Source organism: Protopterus annectens, chromosome 1.part0, assembly GCF_019279795.1.
Source record: "Protopterus annectens isolate FY-2018-M chromosome 1.part0, PAN1.0, whole genome shotgun sequence".
Lineage (NCBI taxonomy): Eukaryota > Metazoa > Chordata > Ceratodontiformes > Protopteridae > Protopterus > Protopterus annectens.
Window position 1 is genome coordinate 1,957,884,282 of NC_056725.1, and position 24,933 is coordinate 1,957,909,214.

The 24,933-nt window shown below is 35.0% G+C and overlaps 1 protein-coding gene across 2 annotated transcripts in view; it reads left to right on the forward strand.

The window, feature by feature from the left end:
- COLEC11 (collectin subfamily member 11) overlaps positions 1–24,933 on the forward strand; it is a 436,183-nt gene that overhangs the window by 141,319 nt on the left and 269,931 nt on the right. For both annotated transcript variants that reach the window (XM_044070461.1, XM_044070471.1), the window contains exon 3: positions 12,483–12,554. In XM_044070461.1, the coding sequence (XP_043926396.1) occupies positions 12,483–12,554 (72 nt within the window). The remainder of the gene's footprint in view (positions 1–12,482; positions 12,555–24,933) is intronic.

The following is a 24,933-nucleotide window of genomic DNA, read 5'->3' on the forward strand; positions in this document are numbered from 1 at the left end:
ACTGGTTTCCAGATATTACTCTTTAACCATGTTTCACAAACAATAACATCAGTCTTAAAGGAGTGTAACAAATGTTTCAATAAAATATATGTATAATATTAATGCCCCTAGCATTAACAACCACCAGAGATGCATCAAATGTTGCTATCTGTGAACTGTTAAATTTTCAACTTGGCAAAAATCCTAACTTGTGTTTGTCAAATATTGCAAAATATCTGCTGCAAAAAGTCTCTTCCCTGATCTTGACAAGTGCATGACATCTTGCCTGAACAAGTGTGCCCAAAATTAGGCTGGAATGCTCTGCACATTTACATTTTTTAAAACTGGACTTTTTTCATGTAGTTATTTACCAAAAAAAATTTTCATTCACAGTGACCTGACTCTACTTTCTAGATGTGATTTGTGAAAAATACATCCTGACACCTGTACAAGCTATGCTATCTTAGAGGGCTGTAAGTTCCCTATTAACGGTTAAGAGAGTCCTTGTGGATGAGATAATTTGTACCAACATGAATGAAAACTGATCCTTTACTTACATTAAGGCATTTTAAGGCCCTTCTCATATCCTCTATTTTTGCTCCTGGCTAGTATAACACTATTTAATGTTCATTATCTTCTCTGCAAATGTAGGTATCATTTCTTCTAATAAGTGAATCTCTAACCATAAGAATATCTTTTCTGACCAGATCTGAAGACTCTTTGGCTTCTAATTCAATAATATCTGCTCTATCAGTTGTTACAAAAGAATGATCGTCATCACCATTAGTCTTATTAATCCTTTTGTTTTCATTGCTTATTGCATTTCCAAGCATGCAGTTCTCATCCAACTGACTTTGTACATCCACAGCTTGAGTTATGTTATCAACATCTGTCTTTTTCCTTACAGTAATATTCTTTGATCCTTCCATGTTTAATTTTGATTTCTTCCTTTTCACCCGCCCCTTGCCTCTTTTTTCTGCCTTCTCTTTTGGAAAAATCATGCCTTTTCTGTAGACTGTTGATTTTCTGATAAAAAATGTTATCATTCCCTGTAATCTGTATGCTACACGACTAAGCATTGTCCTGTTTTGTATGCATTCTGTTTCTGTATGCTACACGACTAAGCATTGTCCTGTTTTGTATGCATTCTGTTTCTGTATGCTACACGACTAAGCATTGTCCTGTTTTGTATGCATTCTGTTTCTGTATGCTACACGACTAAGCATTGTCCTGTTTTGTATGCATTCTGTTTCTGTATGCTACACGACTAAGCATTGTCCTGTTTTGTATGCATTCTGTTTACTTCACAGACATGTATCAGTTTCTTTTTCTTCACTGTTGTTGTGAACTTCTTCCTTTCTTTCTTTTTTATTTTCTTCTATAGACTCTGAATCCTCAGTTTGCTGAATACTTGTATCCAGAATTTAAAAGTTGTCAGTGGATTATCTTGTTCAATAGGGACTGAGTGATATTTACAGGCAAAAGACACTTCCTTTCCAAAATGTGTTTTATTTGCTCTTTGCCTCCCATTAATTATATCGCAAGTCTAGTTGTTAATATATATAACAATAGTTCTCTAAGTCATGTTAATTGCACAAGTGCAATCATCATCAGTAAGTCTAGATTTACTACTAATAATGGTAAGCAAATCACCCTATTTTATATGAGGAACACAGATCACTAGTGTTATCAGGTGTTACCTTTGAATATGCAAAACATTTAGTACACTATACAAGATGCTTGAGCCTTATCAAATGTTAATGGCATATTCATTTAAGGAATCCACATTCAGCTGCAAATGAAGAAAGAATTCTAAAAGAATAATGAAAATCAGTGACCATAAAATTCAAAGAGATTTAAATAAACTTCCATGAGAAAAATCACAGAAACAATATGCAAGTAAATATTAAATTAAGTACAGTAAAGTTGTTGCTCTGAATGTTTGTTGTTTCTTTCGGCTTTTCCCAGTTAGGGGTTGCCACAGCGGAACTTCGGTCCGCTAATAATTGGCAGTTGATTTTTACGTACCGGCTTGCCAGGCCTGACGCACAGCCTTCAACGAAGGTACGCCCATTCATGCATATCTCCACGCAGAAGACACTCTAGCTGAGAATCGAACCGGACAGCGTCTTACTGTGAGGCGACAACGCTACCGCAGCACCAAAGTTGTTGCTCTGAACGTAGAAGTCTGAAAGTCACACAAAAGCTGGAATTCCTTTACTCTGTGTTGCTTGCAGTTGCACCTGTTTTTAACAGTAAAGATCAATAAATCACAAACGAAGACAGGATTGTATAGATAAGCTCTGGATTGTCCTGTCTGCAGTTTTTGTGAATTTATAGCTGACTAAGCCGCTTAGGATGGTTAGAGTTTGCTTGTTTAAAACCTATTCTCTTCTAACAACAAGTAGTGAAAATTAAAGGTATAGCAACAAAATATAAATCAAATTAAATCTTATTGTCTACAAGCTATCCCTTCTCTCCTACAGTGAAAACTGGAAAACAATAAAGTATAAATTCAAATTAAAAACTTTTCTTGCTAGGCTACTGCATAGTCAATCACAAACCAAGACAGGATTGTTTAGGTAAGCTCTGGATTGAATTAGGACTATGCCATGATCTGATTTAATAGAATTTAAAATTATAGAAGCGAAAACAGGAGCCCATACACTGGCTTGACCTGTCTGAAAACAATCTACATGGATTTCATACAAAATCTATTTTAAATTTCCTCACCACTGAATAATATATCAGAAAATCTTCTACTTGGCTTATTGGGTTCCAGACATGATGTCATAGACAGGTAAATGATGAAAAATGTTCTCATGGCTGTAGTACAAGGGGTTCCTGGTATCGCATGTTGTGGCAATACCCAAAACTTCATGGATGGTGCTTACAGACAGTTGATTTACCTCTACCATTAAAAATGTATATATACTTATGATAATTGTATTTTACTTTAAGCAGAGCTTTATTACTTCTTTATTTCTGAAACATTTACTCTAAGTCATTGTATTCAGCCAGTTTTACAGATTTTTTTCTACAGGACTGGTGAAGTAATTTTATGACTGTTAGAAAAATTGAACTGATCTTCTACATTTGCAGTAAGAGCATGGGGGGGGGGGGGTTATTCTAAGCTTTCCCCAAAATGTTTTATTTGTTTTTCTTGTTTTTGATATCTTCTGATTTAAACTCTACATTTAATTTTAATGAAAATAAAAATAATTTAAAAGAAGAGTATAGGTGTTTATACATACACATGCATACATGAATATATATGCTAATACAATTTGCATGTTCACATACATATAAACATACATATAAATATATTTTTATAATGCTCCTATAAAACACAAATGTTTACAGTATAATTGTGATTTACTAGCTCCGCTACATGTGATGTTCTGTTTCTGTACAAAAAATGGTGAAACTGATTTAATTCAATTTTTCATTCATTTTCTTATTGTTAGCTTTATCCAGTTCAGGGTCACAGGGAGCCAGAGCCTATCTGGAAGTGCATTCCTCGATTTTTGGCCTTAATGAAACAGCACATTTCAATTTAGGGTGAAAGCCTAAGTAAGATTTAGTACTGATATTTTAGCTAAAGTAAATAAGTGTTCATTGCCCATATCTCACAAAGAACAAACAAATTGCACCTCACTGGGAAGTCATACGGAACATATGTGTTGGATTTCCAGATCTTAAGACTGTAAAGAGTTTCATTTTGAACATATGGTTTTGAATGTAGTACCTCTTGTTAGTCATGTTTAGTATGGCATTCATCATCATCATTTGCATTATCACTATTCATAGATTAGTACTAGGCTAACTGCCCTTGCGAGCCATTTTAAGCCTAGCCAATTATCCCTTGGGAGACTTGAACCCTGCACCTTGTGTTTGTAAAGCAAACACCTTAACCATTAGGCCACCCTATTCAAAGTACTCACTATTCTTTCTTTTTTTAGTTATTATTATTTGTAAACTGGTTGTCTACACAGGATGCTGATAATAAACAGAATGCCGATAATAAATATCCAGAGAACTTTACATTTAATGCAGTGTAAATGCAGGTACTGCTAACTATCTGATGATTCAGGACATTAAGCAACCCTTAAAGAGGTTAATTAGATCCAACTTTCATATAATTGTGTACTAACTTTTATTAGTCAGTACCAGCTGTAATCAAGCATTTTAATTATTAAAAAAGTGTCACAACAGAATTTATTTAAGTATTATACAATGATAGAGAGAGGGTAACTCATATTTCACTCATAGTTAGGGGAGGACTATATTTGGTAAAAACAATGAAACCAAAGTGACTAAACTTGAACCCTCTATAAGGAAAATAAAAAATAGCCAATTACACTAACATGGTATAGTGCTTTGATATAACAGCACTATAAAAAACTTTTTTCTTAAATAATGCAGCTGTATGAAGCATCCTCTGTTACTCTTTCATCTTTCTCACTGGCATCCTCACACCAATATAAGTGGTAGTAGTTTTACAGTACACTGAGCTAATGCATTTACAGATGGTGTAAGTGTGGCATCGGGAAGAAGAAGACACAGTGGATATTTTCAATGGGCAGGATCGTACATTGAACTAAAACCCAGGCAAGTACTTTAAAAAACACAATAATCTGTATCACTCTCATTACTGAAGAGGTAATAATTTGAAGGAAAACAACTTGTATTAGTTCTGCAATTTATTAGCAAAAATATGACCTTTTTACATGTTCAATATATCTACTGATCTTTGTTTCTATGCAGCTACTCAGTCTGATATGAGATATCAAATTTACCTCTCAATTAGAGTGCAGTATGGTCTCTCTTAATGTCCTGATTTGGGTGAACCATCCCTATTTAGATGGCAAATGCTGACAGTCCAAATCTCTTATTCTGTGCCTGGCCCATCCACAATCTGGGATTGAAAGTAGAGAGACAGCTGGCTAAGTCACATGTCAGCAAAGTCTTTTACCTAGTTATCTGGCCCTAGGGCCTTTATAAGCATAGCCTTATTGACCAAGTTGTATGGTCTATATTTGCAGTGCGAGTCTGTGATCAGCACCGACTGCCCTTATCCAATAGGGACATGGGTGAAACCCCCAGGGTAAATTTAGGGTCTCCCTTCCAGTTGTTTAAGTTGCACTTAAATAGGGTCATTGAGGAGCTCTGTTGTACGTGAACTGGGAGTTTGTTCCAGAGGAGTGGCAATCTCTGGGAGACATATCTGTCTCTCCAGTATGTCCTGCAAATGTTGCAGGCTAGGTTAAGATCCCTAGAGTAAATAAATGTTGTCCCATTTGACTTGCGGAGGTCCAGCATTTCCATTAGGGCAGGGTCTGAGACTGCTCTGTAGGCCAGACACACGTTGGCACTCAGCAGCCTATAAGATACAGAGTATAGTGACAGAGTCTTCAATCTGTTTCATGTAGGTCTTGTGTTGAAGGCCTTGAATTTTCTTTCTGAGAAACCTCCTATGTCTCTCCAGCTGCTGCAGGTGTCTAGTGAGGCATATACAGAAGGGAGTGTTGTACTCTATTAGTGGTCTGATGAGGGATGAGTACAGGGTAGTTATAACATCCTTAACTGTGGATGCAGTGCCCTTACTTATGAGATGTGCAACGTAGAAGGCTTTCCTTACCACTGTGGACACATGTTGATCGAAGTTAAGGCTTCTATTAAGCTGTTCTCTTAAATCTCCCACCACAGGGTTTGAGCTAATGGGGGCACTGTTAATATTGCAATTTGCAGGGACTTCGCCTTTGCCGAAAGAGATGATAACACATTTTTTTTACATTTAGTTTAACTCCATGGCTTTGTCACCAATCATTTGTCTGTGTAAGCCCTTTTTGCAGTATGTCAGGATTGTTGGGGGACTCAATGATTGCACCCAGTTTGCAGTCATCGGTAAACTTGGTAAGCCACAGGCCATCTATTTTTACCTGGACTTCTGAGAAATAGATTCCAAACAGTAGGGGGCCCAGCACAAATCCTTGTGGTACACCAATGGTAACTGGTCTGCTGGTAGACGTGGAATCCCCAACTTTGACTGTATGTGTTCTGTCGTTGAGCCAGTTGGCTACCCATTTAGTGACATATGGGTTAATTCCCAGCTAGGTGAGTTTCTCAATGATGTCTCAGTAGGGAATTGTGTCAAAAGCCTTGGCTAAGTCAAGATAGGCTGTATGTACTGTTTTGCCTTCCAGGGCTTTGGTGACATTCTCAAAGAAGTCCGCCAGGTTTAATAAGCATGATCTACCCTTAATGACGCCAAATTGGGTCAAGTCAAGAGTTTGAAGGTCACCTTTATCTTTGTTGATAAGATCCATGATGATTCTGTCCATGGCCTTGCAGATAAGGCTGGTTAGGCGTATGGGTCTACAGAGTTCCCAGGGTTGGTTGATGGACCCCCTTTGTGCAAGGGAATTACTGTTGCTGTTTTCCACTCTGCTGGGACAAAGCCTGTACTTAGACTGTGATTGAAGAGAGTGCCAAGTGGTTATGCTAGGTCCTGTTTAGTAGGTAGCCTGGGATGTTATCTGATCACATAGGGACTGTGTTTTTGACCATGGAGTGTGCTGTTATGACTTGCTCTTTGGAGATACTAGGTAGAGGACTGGTGACAGGTATAATTTGGGGTATGTCTGGTGGGAACTGGGGGGGTGAAGTTTGCACCAAATCTGTCTGCTAGCAGGTTGGTGATGTCCTCATGGTCAGTATGAGGGATACCATCCACTACTAGTTCGGGACAAAGCTGGGCCTTCCATTTTAGATTTCTGATGTAGCTAAAGAATGCCTTGTGATTATCGTAAGCTAGTGATGCTAGTTTAGCTTCATAATTGGCTTTAGAAGACTTTACAAGATATCTAATTTGCTTGTTCAAGCTGCGGAGGGTGTCCTTCCTCTGCTGAGTCAGTTCTCTCTTGTTCTTAGACATTAGTTTCTTCCTTTTGTCGTACAACCTATTTATGCTTGACATCCACCAGGATGGCTTGTTTTTTTGTGAGGACCTTGTTTTGATCTGTTAAGGTACAGCCAAGTCTATACATTTGTATAGGTGTGTACACCTCTGTATAGGAGTTATTGCTGTCAGTAGTAGCAGGGGGGTTGAAACTATTTATGTTATAACTTAGGAGGGTAAAGTTTGCTTTGGAGAAATTTTTCATCCGTTTTGCTCTTGAGGAGGGGTCAGGTATGATTGTTACTTCGAACCAGACTGATTTATGATCAGACCTTACCAGGGAGGGCAACACACAGGGGGTAGTACAGGGACGCCCTATGCTGGTGAGTACTAAGACTAGGACATTCAAGCCCTTGTGGGGTGCAGACTATCTGTTCCAGAGCACTAAGTACTAAGAAAGTCCAGGAAATTTAGGGTGAGAGTGTTTGTGCTCATATATGACTCCCAGTCAATGGAAGGATAGATGAAATCCCCCATGACCAAGGTGTTTGGCTGTATAGTGAGTGACTCTAGTAGGTCCAGTTAGGCAGAGTGGTTCTCGTAGTTTATGGTTGGGGACCTACAGCTAACAATGATATGGAAGGGAGTTTTACCTACAATTAGTTGGACTTGGAGTAGCTCTAGGGAGTTGTCCTGTTTGACCAGTCTTGAGGTGTATTTGTTTTTAATGAAGACGGTTACACCTCTGCCTTTGGTTCTTTCACGTTTGTTTTGAGATCTGAACGTGTGGAAGGCATTGTAGCCTTGCATGGCCAGGGCACTCTCTGTGACCTTCAACCATGTCTCTGTGACTGCACAGACATCAGCATCTTTCAAGATAAGGAGTGCTTCCAGTGAGTAGAGTTTCCAATTTAGACTCCTAGCATTAAGCAGCATAACTTTGAGTTTGTCTCTAGTAGATTTTTTTACATCAGGAATTTTGTTGTTATGACATTGCCTAAAAAAGGCACTATGGGAGAGGCAAGTACCTTTGCCAGTAACTGAAAGCCACGAGGTGACAGGTGAAGACGATCTCTGGAAAAGCAGTGTGATCTGTTGACCATATCTTCCCAGACTGACAGATACTGGATCCCCCCCTGGAGTAATACCAGAAGCTAAGCCAATTGTTGCAGTCAATCATTTTTGTTGACATTGAGGCATCACCTGGGTGAAGGTAGAATGCTGCTTAGGGCTAGGGACATACCTGCCTGGGACAAGTAATCTGAGAGCTCAGTCATGTCTCTCTTCATGTAGTCCAGTGAGGTACATCTCAAGTCATTCACTTCAACATAATGATACTTGTTGTTGAAAGACTTGAGTGCATGATCTGATGGATCCTGGCACCTGACAGGCAGCTGTCCGTGACCTTCTCCTTGTCCAGCCCAGTGAGAGGAACATCTGTGTGTCTCACTATGGAGTCGCCTGTGACCAAGACATTTGGTTTTGAAGTGTTTGCCTTAGGGGTTGAAAGTTTTCTGGCTGCTGTAAGGAAATCCATAGGGACTGCAAAGATCCCAGGCATTTCATGGAAGCAACAAATAAAAAGTAAACATAGAGGTTATAGAAGTTCCATATGTATTACCAAAGGTGTCACATCAGCATCTTAGTATTCACGTATGAATGTAAACAAAAAATTACTAACCAAATTAAAACCCTGCTCACTCTCAGCTGGTAACTTACCATCAGAATACCTACAACTAGCAACCAGAGCTATAACTTATCCTATTAGCATTCTTATCAATCATTCTGTTACTGAATCATATGTGCCCCAACTATGGAAAAAATCCATCATAACCCCACTCCACAAAGTAGGCAATGCTCTAGCTCTTTCAAACTACCGGCCAATCTCTATTCTCTCCCCACTATCAAAAATCCTGGAAAAATGTATTCAAACCCAATTCCTAAACCACCTCATCAACAACAACCTCCTATCTACCACCCAGCACGGTTTCTGCCCTGGTCATAGTACTACAGCTTTACTATCCTTTACTGATACAGTGAATAAAGCTCTTGATGCTGGCCTATCCACTTCAGTACTCCTGCTGGTCCTATCAAAAGCTTTCGACACAGTATCACACCCTAAGCTGTTGCAACACTTAGAGAATCTTGGATGCTCTCTAAGTGTAATAACCTGGTTTTCCTCTTACCTAAATGATAGACAGCAGTCAGTTAGATGGCAAAACCAACAATCAGATTACCTAGCAAACAACACAGGTGTCCCACAAGGATCCATTTTAGGAACACTTCTCTTCAAAATATTCATTAATGATTTAAATAGAGCCTCCCAACAAAGCATATTAATTCAATATGCTGATGATTCAGCTGTCATCTCATCCTCCAATAATCTCACTAACCTCCAAAAAATAACCCAAGATGCCTTCTCCTCCATAGAAACCTGGCTAAACAACGTCCAACTAATGATCAACCCCAAAAAAACGAAACTGTTATTATTCTCGTCAAAACCCCCCGCTACCAATTTTAGGATCTTCTCCCTCAACAGAACAGAAATTCAACAGGTACAATACGCAAAGCTTCTAGGAATTACCATAGACAACAAACTCTCCTTTGAACAACATATACTCAATGCAGTAAACCCATTTCAAATTGGGCACAATATACCGTCATAAACTATACCTCGATATACAAACCAAGATAAACCTATCAAGCACTTTCCTTATTCCATCCCTTATGTATGGGAGCCCCATTTTCAACAACCTCCATGCATCCCTCAGTAATAAGCTACAACAATGCTACTACAAAATAACAACATTTACCTCTAACCAGTCTAACCGCTCACACCACTGCAGTGCTATCTCAAACCTGTCCTTGTTAGAATTTCACCACTATCTCCAGTTTACTCATCTTACAACTGCCCATAAACGAATTTTCCAACCCACTAGCTGCCTGCTCTCACATCCAGCTTAAGCATACATACCCTTACTCGATCCCTCCACTCCTCAGAGAGAACCCTTCTAAAGATAGCTAAACCCAATAAGAGAGCAGGACAAACCCTGTACTCCTATAAAATAGCCTCCCCACATCTATCACACAACTGGACTCCCTAAATTCCTTTAAAACTGCACTAAAAAGCTACTTTTTACAAAATCCACAATGTACATGTGAAATACCATCTAAACCCCCGTAACCCCAAATCTCATTGCACCAACAAGCTACATATGCAACTATTTCAACTATGCACCTGCCTTTTCTATATTTTGGACTTATTGTAATTATTTGCTATAATTGTGGGGCATTTAACAAAGGCTTGTATGTTAACCGTATAAAATTTTGTTGGTAATATTCTACTTGCAATTTTTTCTGAGTGCCATATTTTTGTTTGCTGTATTTGTATGCTATATCTGCTTGCTTGTTTTAACAGTGGAGCTTTTCTCACTAGGCCTCCACCGAAAATGGGCTTTTAAACCCAGTGGACTTTCCCAGTCAATAAATGTCAATAAATAAATAAATAAATAAATAAATAAATAAATAAAGTAACATTCAGTAAGTGAGCCAAGATTTGTGACTGAGGCAAAATAAAAAAAATTGGAGAATTTGAGCAAAAAGGCAAGGTAAAAATGCAGATTTTTCAGAAAAAGACCAGTAAATGCTCTTTGAAGAAAGGTCAGACCATTTTAGTGAAGAGTGGAAGAAAAATAAGTATTCGTCTTGTTTAATCTACAGTGTTACTTTGTATGGGACATGAAAGGCTCAAGAATAAAGCTGAGAAATGCAAAGCATTGTTTAACAAGACAGCGCTCCTTTTTTAAAACTCTTCCCTGAGCATACGGCAAACAGTAATGTCACTACCAGTGACAGCAGTGGCACTTTGTCCAGCAATGGCAATAAGAACTTTAGTCATTCTACTGGAAGTGTACAGTTGTCCAGAGAATGTTAAATTTGAATAAAAAAAACACTCAAACCATTTTACAGATTAATTTCTGACCTATCATTCAGTTATGCAGAAATGTGCATGGATACTCACCATACCTCTAAATGTCTAAACATAAAAAATCATAACACTGGCCTTTAAAAATCATAGCAGAGGATCACTTTCCTATTTTTCACAGTAGAAACTCTTTATACACCAGTCCCTATATAGTTAGTAATAGTAGTGAATCTTTGTATACACTTTAATGTATTTAATAAAGTTTGTTCATAGGTAGTCATTAGGCTTGCATTCCAGGGGACCATTGATGAGCCTAGCTCAAATTCCCTGTTGCCTAGTTAGTTGAGAGTTCAGAGTCACACAGCAAGCAACTTAAGCTTTAGGGAATCAAACCCTGTATCACAGGATCTACAGCTCACAGCCTTAACCCTTTGTGCCAACTGCTAGATGTAGCTACAAGCAGATCTGACTTAATTGTATATCTAGGAGGAAAAAGCCTAAATCGGATGGTCAGAATCATAGCACTATGCCTAAATCATAGCAGTTGAATGTCATAATTATGTAAAAACATCTAAAAGTTGTAAAAATTTGTGATTTGGAAATTAATTACTGTTCTGTACTGAAGCTGAAAACACGATTAAGATGTGCATGCAGGATATTTAGTTAATTATGAGAACGTACTTCAATGCAAACATGATTTTTTGGCCTGTAATAAGATGGTGTGATGATGAAACTAATTAAAAAAACTTTAAAGCATGTGGTCACTGTTGTAATTTAAAACATTCCCATGACCAGTTTCATTGATTTGTCAGCACTAGAAATTGATCAAGACTGCACTACCACTGAGCCAATGTCCAGGCAAGGTAAAATTGAAGGTTTTTGAAGAATGACTTGTTAGGCCCTTTGGGTGAGATTTCTTTCACAAAATTTAAAGGGGACAGTTTGACAAGATGAGAACAATGGTATAAACTACTGATAAGTCAAGCTGGCAAAAAATAGAAAGTAAAAGCAGGAAGTGTGTTATATGAATAATTCATTAGCCTGTTTATACGATGTGCACTTGCCCCAAATATGGTCATGTGCTCTACTCCTGTACCAGTTTTGAAGAAAAAATATTGTATTTTTGACAGTTTCTCGTTTCCTGTTCTTCAGTCAGCTACACAGCTATGTAGCTACTTAAATAACTTGATCTTTATTCTGTTAATCTTGCCATGGCCTCTTTTGTGGTATTTTATAAGAAAGCCTGTTCATCTATGTGATGCACTACCATACATTACCATTGTTTAAATATTTTTATATATGTGACCATTCCTCGTACATGACAAATTCATCAAATTACTCAGTCACAGCTGTGTGTATATATAATAATATAGTCAGATTTTCCAGAATTGTGGTATGTGACACTGATTCTACCCTGTCCAACACAAACATATCTTTCTGTATATTTTTTAAGAACTGGCACGTTAAACTGATGACATAATAGTGATACTTTATTCATAATATAGGTAAGACTGTTGTTAAATCTATAAACTCCTATTTTGTGAAAGAACTGGAAATTTTAGATTTAAAACGACATTCAGGATAGCTTGATTTTACCACCAGGTATGATAAGACTTATGATTATAGTTGAATTAAACTGTGCAAGTAAATGTTTTTAATATAACCTTTTCCTTATAGGTGACGTTGGTGAAAAAGGGGAGAAAGGTGCACCAGGAAGACCAGGTCGAGTTGGCCCCCCTGGAGAGAAAGGTATTACCTGTTAAAAGTCACGTGTTTCTGCTTGTGATTGTTTTTGGACCCTTCGTCATTACTGTAATATGCCATTCGTCTTCCTAATCGTACCTCACTGGAAGGCCTTGCTACCTGGAATGACGTCCTCTACATTCTTTTCTCTTTCTGGTATGTAATTTGTAATGAAGTAGAGATGCTGCTGTCGAACATACAGAAACAAGAATCTCACCCACAGATCATTTGAATCATGTTTTGTTAAGGATGACAGTGCATCTAATAGCTAAACTGCTCTCCTTTATCATATCCCTGGTGTTATGCTGCACTTTTGGAAACATATAATAATTTTTCACCTGCCTAGGGGGTTTCCATCAGAATAATCTCATTAAGACCAATTTCACATTTACCAGCCTTAACAAAAACTAATGGAAAAAATGGTTCATACTCTAGCAAGCAGCCCCACAAATGCTGCCTTGAAGATAAAATAGCTTTTTATGTAACTTAAACTTTCTAATGTTATTTATAATAATATGGGAAAAGACTGTCTATGTCTTTATTTCTTATCATCTTTGAAGATGCCTTTAATTTTTGGTAATATTAAAGCTTTACTGAGGTGGCTGAAGAAAATTAGCTTTAGCAATAGTCCACTCAAACATAGTAATGATTGTTTAATTAACAGTACACCTCTAATTAAATTCCAAGTCATGTTTGTAGTTCCATTCAGTCCTGAGTATATTTAGAGTCCTTTTAATTTCTTTACTGTCTTCTTTTTTTATTTCATTCCTCAGCCCTGACCACACTAGATTCATTTTAATTCATTTTTCTTTTATTGATTATTAGGACTCTGATATTCACCATACAAAACTTAATCACACACACATATTATGTATTTTTTTTCTAGAGTAGACCAAACATGACCTTCCAGTCAAACAGCTTTCCAAAAGAATTTAGATGAGATTGGGAGTGAAAGATTAAGATTTTTTTCTTTTTATGAGTACATTTAAAATCAAACTATGCATGTTGGGGTTATCCAGTGTCTCAATGATATTCCTTCATAAAATCTGCTAACCTACTCTACCTAGAATTTTTTTTTGTATTTGACAGCTATTTTAACAGGTGTGAAAAGAGCTACTGAATCTTCACAACTGACAGCTATTTTGACAGTTGTCACACAGTGAATGATTTTTATAAGGCTTTTTGCAGAACTAGTGACCTCATATTTCAGAGGTTTGACCAATCATATTTAAAAACTTTGGAAGACAGTTTTTAAGTACGCAATAATGCTCAACAAGATGGGAACAGTAAAACGTATGGGACCACACATGGATTGTGAGGCTAGACAGCATAGGCAGAGAGCCTTCCTACCATTGGAAGGTCCATTATTATCCTATAATAACCATCTGGAGGGCATTATAGGCTTTTTAATTTTATTTTTTAATTTTGAAGAATAGTTTTATGTGCTCATTTGTATATTTAAAAAAAACAAACATTTCTTGTCCATGTTTATTTACAGTGGAAAATTTCAAGAAATGCTATCATGACAAGAATACTCTACTGATTGGCTGTTCAACACCATCAATTGTATAATTCACATTTTAAAGTAACATTTAAGGTAAATTACCTGAAATGTTAAAATTAGATTTCATTCTGCCTAGGGCTCAAACTAATGGCTCCTGTAATGACACAGAAAAATATTTTTTGTGGGAAAGGAAATTTTCCATTTATTGTAACAGTACTAGTTTCCTCATAGCTGCTTAACTGCCAGCACATCAGTTTATGATTGGAGAAATACTGAAAAACAAAGATATGTATGTCCATAGATGTACAAGAAGGAACATTATATTATCTGTCTGCTGTATGTGATATCTGTAGTCCATACTTCTCTTTCACTGCATGTACATACATTATGAAGATAAAAACAATAAAAACACCATTATGAACATGTCCTTGTACACAGGCTGACCCTAGTCTACCTCCATAATATGAAATACCCAACATATTAAAAATGCACAGCTCTGCACTTTCTGATGTATTCACTTACAATCATGAGTGAGCCCTGAGCCAATATCTCCTAGATTTAGCCATGTTTTACATTTAGTTCTTCTAGATGGGTGCATTCTTCATGAAATATTGCTACGCTTTTTTGTAACTTTATTTTTATAGTCATATATGTAACAAAGCTTTTCAAAAATACCATTTTAACAGACATTTTTACATCTAATGTTCTTTCCATATTTGTCTACCATATTGTGCAATTTATTTACCATAGCACACATAACACAAATATCTGACATTTATATTTTATTGCAAAAGAACATGCATTCTTTGCATTACTATTCATTCTTACCTCATGCATAACCATAATACCCCCAAAGTTTCCCCTCTTACACATTTCATGTCGTATTAAGTACCACATACAGAATTTGTGGCACTTCACTTCCCCGTCTCTTGACTATTCAGAAGGTTACCTCCATTTGGACACACTGTATCTTATCTCTGGTAATCCCTGCACCTGAACGTGGTGCCACCATTCCTAATCCACTGCAACTACAGTTTCCCCTATTTCGTTACTCACTCATGCCTCACTGTTTGATTAGTCTGTCCATTGCTGAACATTCCCTTATACCATCTTGTCAACCATTGCCCATGTCAGCTACATTGTTTTTGTATCCTGATCCTCACTTCTCTTTATGTGTGAACTTCCAGACCATTGTCTTTCCAAGTCTAGTTGTCATCCATTTTACTTCCCTAGTGAGTAGCTGAAGTTTTGTTTTTTCATCTTCAGCCCATCCCTTCACTTTATGCACCACTAAAAGGCATAAGTCATACAGATCTGGTGTCTTCTTCCCCACAGATTTACTCAAGACCTCTCTTATCCCCCTTTAAAGGGATACGACCACCCTACATGTCTATTACATGTGCATCTGATTCATGTTTTCCTCCCCACATTTCAGCAAAACATATACTAGACTCACTGTTGTCATATGTATGAACAAATTAGTTTACCCATATTTAGTTCAGCCAAGATAAGAGGTACAAGACACAGTGTGAATTCTTCAAAATATTTTTCTGATCTGCTGAAATAGTTAAACTCACAATACCCTGATCTGTCTACTGATGACACCCATTTAAAAGTACAATACTGCTATCTACACATATAACAATATGTGCAACATCTTCCTTTAGAGCAAAGGCACAAAGTTTTAACATACAACATGTTTAAATCTACCATACTACACTATGTGTGTTGTGTAATAAATTAGTGTATAGTGACACATTTTAGCTGGTTGATACAAGCATCCTTCAACATTTACAGATTATGTGCAGGCTGTTCCGCATTGAGTAGAAGTGGCTCCACTTTGTGATTTTTGATTGGCTTGTATGTTGCTATACAAGCCAATCAAAAATGATGGTTGCTTGGGAGTGCCGGTTGTTTGAATTCCAGATAATAGGACTTTACTGTACTCAGTATCCTATAGACTGCTAAAAAGTGACCTGTGCCTGGCATACAAACATCCTTTGACCTAATACTGATCAATTTACTGCACATCAACAAGTCAAATGGCATCAGAAATACTCGGTCTAGGAGGCGGAGCCTGGATGGCCAACTGACAGCAGCATTTTTTAGAGCTTCACAAAAATAGCCTAAAACAGGAAAATTATTAATTTCATTAAACAAAAACAACTACATATCATTGATAAACTTCTGTTCCACCTGTAAACTAATTTTGGTAACATTTCATCAATATTTTCCTGTCAAAACAATTTGGAGATTACTTTTACTTTGTGGAAATGAGCAACTCAAAGAACTCACACTCTGAAACTACCTTGAGGAAAGAAATCCAACTGATGTCTTCCAGACTACAGGAGTTATCATTGAAAATGGATGGATTTAAAGACAATCTTGAAAATCTAAGAGAGAACTGCCAAAAACAAACTGATGTCTTCAAACAAATATTACAACAGCAGCAAACAAAAATATCAGACATTGAAACTTCTCTCTGCGACAAAGAAGGGAGACTGAAGGAGGAAGAAAATCAAAGTGAATTTTGCAGCAAAACAACTGGCTAATCAACAAGATAGATAACCTAGGGAATAGAGAAAAACAAACAAATATCAGAATATTTGGTCTCCCAGAGAAAACTGAGGGTGAGGACATTATTTTACTTTTAATTTCCTGGCTACCTGGAATCTTAGAGTTAAAAGAAGGTCTATCCAGCGACATAGAAAGGGCTCACAGAGCCATAGTAAAGCCTATACATTCCTCACCTAATGCTTCTCCAAGATCAATTGTAGTAAAGTTTTTATCATATATTGACAAAGAACTTGTACTTAAATCAGCATGGAGAAAAAGTCCTTTAAAATACAAACACCACCAAATCAGATTTGATAATGACTATTCTACTAGAGTCCTAGACTTGAGGGAAAAAAATGATCACTTGTGAAACTACTTAAACAAAACAAAATAAAAGCTCAACTTGTATATCCTGCAAAAATCAAGATGTTCCATTCAAATGAAACGAGGACCTTCAATAATATAGAGGAGGCATCTTCCTTCATAAAAAACAATAATATAATTACAATCCCAGAAAAAATGGACTGGACATCATCTACTTCATTGAAAAGATCTCCTGAAAAAACACCTGGATTGATGTAAAGAAAAAGAAACAAAGAACTAAAACAAAAAATGTAGTAACTACAAATACTATCAAAGATTCTACTAAAGTATGAGACTCATACTAAAGAAAACAAAAATGTATGTACAATTTTAATTTTTAGTTGTCTCACTACTTGTACGCCTTTTTCTTCTTTTTCTTTTATTCTCTATTCTTATTCTATTACTCTCTTTCTCCCCCTTCCTGTAACATATTTATTCTATATTAATTAATTTAGTATAAAAGCACTTATAGTAAATGTAGGAATGACAAATAATGATAAGGAGCATTTATTATAAAGAATTGCTCTTTTTTATCACAATCGGAAGAGAGGGGAGGGAGGGGAAAGAAGTATAGATGGTATCAAAGGAAAAGAAAGAAAAAGTGGGGATTGACATGAATACAAGTGAGAGCATATTGGTATATAGTCACTTTAACTGGTATGCGACTGTTCTCAGACCATGTCTTGGTATAATCTAGTATATATGTTATGGTAGACATCGTTCACAAGTAAATGAATGTTGTGTTTTTTTTCCTTTTTTCTTTCTTAAGAATGAGTTGAATAGACGGAAGTCAGTTGCATATACTCTGATAATGAATATTGTGGTTTGCTTCTGTTAAACCCATCACATTTAAATGTACAACATTCGGAGAGGTTGCGAATGGACAATTTTGAGTTGTGAAGAAGTCGCGAGCCCATGAGAGTGCCAAGCCTTCTCACAGCTATCCAAACAACCTCTCCACAATTAACAAGTACAATGGACATAATATTTAGTGCTGTATCCATCTGACAAAACTAATATAATGCGATAGAGAAAGAGTGAGAAAAAGGTGTGGTGGGATGGGGGAGAAAAGGAAAGGAAATACTGTTAATACATACTGATCCGAAACGAAGTCTGTGAGCATTAAACTCTGAAATGATCTCTCCATTTCCTTTGTTCTCTGTTTGCCACCAAGATAGTAACATAAGTCAGAAACATTTACCTACACTAGATATGTATACTGTGAGGACTGAATGTACAAATGTGGAAGATGCGATAGTTAGGAAATATAATGTCAACGCACATACGCACTTCCTCATATTTTTAAAGAGACAAGCAGCCTCTTACTAGTTTGAGAACTGAAACATGTTATTAATAGGAAGGAAGTTATTTTGTAAATTAAAAAAAAAATAAAGCTTTTGAGATGTTCACATTTATGTTCAATTATTTAAATATTTTAAGCTTTTAACCTAGAAGATGAACAGTATTATTGTAAAAGGCAAGAAGTAACAGTCTAGACATATATAATGGTCTAGTATCAACTGATGTTAAGAGATCAGTCCTACTATAACATTTTAAATAAACTAGACAAGTCTCTTCAGTCAAAGTAATCCAGTCAGTATATAGTGAAACTTGTATACTGTAGTGTCACAGTAATTGAAAGATTTATGTTATCCAGTAATAGTAAGAATCCTACATGTATTAAAAAACTGTGGACTGGTGTAATTTTCAAGCATGCAGCTAGGGAGACATTAGCCATATTTAGTCATGTATATGTTAGGATTATTTACATCAGATCAGCTAATCTGTATTAATTAATATTATGAATACACAAATAAGAGCTTTGTGCTTCCTTGTGAAGAAAAACTCGAAAAACCAAAGAACATCCAAAAAACGAAAACCAGTGGTAAGCACAGCCAAATCGAACAAAAAAAGTCTATGAGTGTTGTTTAAAATTTTATTGTTAGCGCTTTCATGCACCAAACGTATATGCACTTCTTCAGACAAAGAATCAAACAACACTATCACCATATATACAGTCCTTGTGAAGACTAAGGTATTATCTGTATGTTCATGTAATGCAAAATCTTCCACCCTCTTTATTGCATAAAATATTTGCATTCATAAGTTATTCAGTGAATTATTTCTGATTCCTTCATTGTTTATTTCTAGCACTGCTTCCAACCCAAGGGTTATGTATCTGAAAGAGAATTTCCTGTATCTTTGTTCTAAGAGTGACCTGATGTATTAATAATCAATATCTGAAATGTATCAATTATTTTTGAATTTGCTTTCTCCCTCTTTAGATGAATAGTCTTGACTCACTGATACATATAAGAAAGATATTTGTGAAACTGTTGCATATTAGAGCACCCATTGTAAACCCTTATGATCATGGGTAGGTTTGCATATTCAAAACAAAATATACTCTAAACAAGTGTGTTACTGGAGGACCACAAAACTGAGGTGGTAGTATTAACTGCTTAAATAGCTAATCCAAGGAGATGAACATATGTGCTTTTCAATTAAAGGATGTAGACAGATATTGAATAAATTATGTTCTTCAGAGATTTCAAATGAGGAAAAAACTGTTTCTCAAATGTTAGACTACCCAGAGCAATATGCACGTTTAATAACATCTGACTGCAAAATATTGCAAACATGATCAGCGCTATAATTTGAACCTCCCAGTACTCTACCACATTTATAAGGCTACAAGTCCAGTATAAAATAGGACATTCCTTTTGCAGAGGGGTGTCCCAGCAAGCAAAAAGAAGGTAGAGTAGAGAGGCCATAGAAAAATATGGTTGCACATACATTAGCAATCCCAGTTGCCATTAAGCTTTTTTACCAAAATAAAAACAAACATCTACATCGTCTGCAATGTACCCAAGTACCAAATGGCCACTAGAACCTAGGTCCAGTTGGTAGAGGTACAGATATAAAATTAAATCTTTCATCCTTTCAAAAGTAAAGCTGTAAAGAAATCATACATCTAGAACAATGATTGCTCATTTCAATATATTTAAAGAATTTGTTGTACATGAAAAGGCATCACATTGCTTTCAAAGATATATCTAGGTAGCTGATAATTATGAACCATTAAAGGGTGAGAAATTAGTATGTAACAGTTTCTCTACAAAGAGAAGGAAAAGCTAACCTATGAAGAACGTGATATCACTTGTACAAAGATTTATATTATTTTTTTTCTTTTTAAGTTATTTTAATACAGATATTGGTTGTGATGTCAGGAAACATAACTAGCCCTAGTATTGATTTCGAGAACTCATAGGCTTTGAAAACAGTCTCATTTATGAACAGTTTTGTATACTTGAATGTTAATAGAAGCATTAGACAATTTTCAGTTAAACCACAAGATAGAGCCCTTTGCAAACAAAACAAGTACAGCTCCCTTTAATAGTAATACATCTCAAATACTACATAAACTGTAAAGAACTAGCAACCTCAATATTTACTATTGAATAGAGTTAGTCAACATATTGCTTTGCTCATTGATTATTATTGAAGTTGTGCTGCAAATCTATGACTAAAATAAATCTATTAATGCTATCAAAGAGATGAATACAGATAGATATTTTGGAAGATACAATGACAAGGTATATTTCAAAATACATTTCTATACCTATACAGGCTATGCCATTACTTTTAAACAAGTTGGGGCATCCTTAACATTGTAATATTAAAGGTCTATTTGACTCTAAAATAATGTATGATAACAAACTTATATGCCTTGTGATAAAGGTACTTAGTCATATGAAATGTGTGTCATCATTAATCTATAATAAGGAATAATACTTAGGCATACACACTTAGTCATTAGTTAGCTATATGTTTGACTATTCCTATTAATATATAGAGTTACAAATCTCATCAAATAAGAAAGTCTACACAAAAAAAAACTATATGTAAATATGATACAGGATATGTAGACTCATACAGCAGGATGATTATATGCAAATATGTTACATGATATGTAGAATTATACAGCATGATGATATGACTTACATTAACTGATTTGCAATCTAAACATTCTAGCTTTAAAACATGGTGTTATATTAAATCTATAGACAAATGGCATTTGTTTGAGAAGATATATATCTGATAAAACAATAAACAACTTACTATCTATCGAATGATTGCTCATTAACAAATGGATAGTATGGATTGATGCACAAGGTACAGGGTTTGAATCTCACAGGGGATAATTGGCTAGGCTTAAAATGGCTCGCAAGGGCTGTTAGTCTAGTACTAATCTATGAACCTGCTGAGGCAACAATGTAATAATCCAAAACACCAATAGCCTGGTAACCGAAAGCTCACCACAGTAACGACTCGGCTCGAACAGGAGACAAGGAGTTTATTGTCAATAGAAAACCAAAAATTGAGTATAAAAATCCACCAATATATAAATTATATAAATTGAGACCTCCAGGTTAAGCACTTTCATCTGGCTAAGCAGACTTCATCACAACAATGTATGGATGTTTCACAATCATTTAAAAGCACTTGAAGGTGCCAGATGATTTAAAAACACAGTCCTTATTAATTAAGAAGACAATTCTTATTAATTAAGAAGACAGTACTTGTTGTTATGTAAAAAGACAGTACTTGTTGTTATATAAACAGTACTCATATCTAATACTTCACTTACTACATAAAAACACTAGAGCTAACTACCAAAATATTCAACCAGAGTGGAATATATAAATGAATTAATGGATATATATGCATTCGCTAAAAATATCATAACTTATGGACAATAAACTATATGCACCAATGAATACATAAAATGCATATAATAAAATAAAAATAAAAATACACACCAGACTCCAGTGCATAATAATAATATAATAAATAAATAATTCATATCTAGGTATCAAAAAATATATATGGCATTATGCCATAACCAAAAATGGTTTTATACTAATATGATCATTGATACCTGGTGAGCTAGTGGCATCTGTATAAATCTGCCATCTGCTCTCCTTCATAGCTAATAGGGCCTTCATATTACCTCCAAAAGATGGTATACCAACATGGTCAATGATAGCAATTTTAAAGTGGTGTGTATCCCCATTCTTAAATACATGTCGATATAAGGCATTATTTTTGTCATTGACCCTAATGCTATATAAATGATCGTATATACGCCGCTTAAACTGTCTTTCTGTTTTTCCTATATAAAATGCAGAGCATTTCATACATGTTGCTATATATACCACATATTTGGTGTTACAATTTCCTGCCCTGCACTTTATATAAGTCTTATTAAAATTGTCCAATTTAAGTCCATCGGCTTCATAAACTACATAACATTGCTTACATGATCCGCGTTTTTCGGTTCCTGATGCTTTCTTATACTTGTCATGTGTATTGGTCAAAGTTTCCAATAATTTCTTGATATATCGACATGTATTTAAGAATGGGGATACACACCACTTTAAATTTGCTATAATTGATCATGTTGGTATACCATCTTTTGGAGGTAATATGAAGGCCCTATTAGCTATGAAGGAGAGCAGATGGCAGATTTATACAGATGCCACTAGGTCACCAGGTATCAATGATCATATTAGTATAAAAACATTTTTGGTTATGGCATAATGCCATATATATTTTTTGATACCTAGATAGGAATTATTTATTTATTATATTATTATTATGCACTGGAGTCTGGTGTGTATTTTTATTTTTATTTTATTATATGCATTTTATGTATTCATTGGTGCATATAGTTTATTGTCCATAAGTTATGGTATTTTTAGCGAATGCATATATATCCATTAATTCATTTATATATTCCACTCTGGTTGAATATTTTGGTAGTCAACTCTAGTGTTTTTATGTAGTAAGTGAAGTATTAGATATGAGTACTGTTTATATAACAACAAGTACTGTCTTTTTACATAACAACAAGTGCCGTCTTTTTAATTAATAAGAATTGTCTTCTTAATTAATAAGGACTGTGTTTTTAAATCTTTTGGCGCCTTCAAGTGCTTTTAAATGATTATGAAACATCCATATATTGTTCTGATGAAGTCTGCTTAGCCAGATGAAAGCGCTTAACCTGGAGGTCTCAATTTATATAATTTATATATTGGTGGATTTTTATACTCAATCTTTGGTTTTCTATTGACAATAAACTCCTTGTCTCCTGTTTGAGCCGAGTCATTACTGTGGTGAGTTTTCGGTTACCAGGCTATTGGTGTTTTGGATTAATCTATGAACCTATGATAGTGTTATAACATAGTTAAAGTATCAGAGGATCCATTTATTGTGATTCATTCTTATACAAAGATATCACATATTTGAGAAAAGATGAACATATACTGAAACATAAGAACAAAGCTACATATGTAATCAAAATTAATTGAAAACTTAAAAAAGATTAATATGTTTAATTAAAGGTTGATTTACTCATATAAATCTAAAAGATCTCCAGTGAATTAAATATGGAGCACAAAGAAATTTGTTAAGACATGAGGGATAATCTGATTTTTTTTGTTTGTCAGATTAGGAATGTATATCATTCCATGTATGATAGTTGGAATATTGAAATTATGGACTACATTGTTAAAAATAATACTTTTATGTTATATTTTTTCTTCTACTATGGTCTGAAATGAACTCCAATCTAAATGTGTTAAAAAAGAAATCCAGTCTAGTCAAGATACATAAAATGGGAAAAACTTTTATCGGCTACAATGTTATGAAAGATGTCTGGGTATTATTATATGTACTAGTAAAATTTAAATTCAGCAAAACATATGGACTTAACTTTACTCTCATTAAACACTAATGGTCTAAACAATCCAAAGAAAAGATCAAACCTATTAAAATATTTAAAATTAAATAAAGTGCAAGTAGTCATTCTTGAAGAGACTCACTTCAAAATGAATGAAAAACACCTATGGAATCCAAATGAGTATTCAACATTAGCCCATTCATCATATAAAACAAAAAAACTAGAGGAATAATGATCTTATGGAAAAAAATATTATTAATCCTCAAGTTCTATACAACTATGAAGACAAAGAAGGATGTATAACACTTGTAATAATAACACTAGTAAATTTATACTGATTTCCAGGCATAGGAACAGGAACAGGTACAGGAACAGCTAAAAACATCTAGATCTCATTAGCAAAACATATAAAGGTAATTTTATAATAGGTGGTGATTTTAATTGTATTTTAGATAATTCTGGGACCACTAACAAAATAAATCTATGTCTAACCCCTTTAGCAAAACTACTCAAAAAATGGAATGAAAATCATAACATAATAGACACATTCAAATTCAAAGAGAATAACTTATTATTTTCTTATCAAGATCATATATATGATACTCAAGCAAGAATTGATAAGATGTATGTTTCCCAAGACTTAAACACAGAAATAAATACTTTTTCAATAACTCCATGTCCACTATCAGATCATAGAGCACTTCTCCTTAAAATTCAAGTAGATTTTTAAGAAATTAATACAAATGACAAGAATACCAGCACAAAATTAACAGAATTTAAACCTTGGTTACTTACAGAGTTACATTTTTTTAGATACTGATTATTCTGATGAGCTCAATATAGTTATGATATGGGACACATTAAAAGCCTATTTATATGGTAAAATTCTTACATGGTTAAAAAAGTTAGAAGAATGGGAATCAAATTACTCAACTTACAAAACCAACTTATAAAAATAAATAATAATGATTCAGCAAATGTACTCACTAATAAAAAGAAAATTGAAGAATTAAATAAAAAAATATAATGAAATTTTAACATAAAACTAAATTAGCATTAGAAAAATTAAAACTAAATTCATATTCTGTATCTCCTAAACATATGCACAATCTAGCAATCAGAGTCAAAATGCAATCTAGAGCAAATAACATCGCTAATAGCATCCATGAAGGGAAAAAAAAAACAAAAAGGTATCAGATATAAGTGATATACTAGAT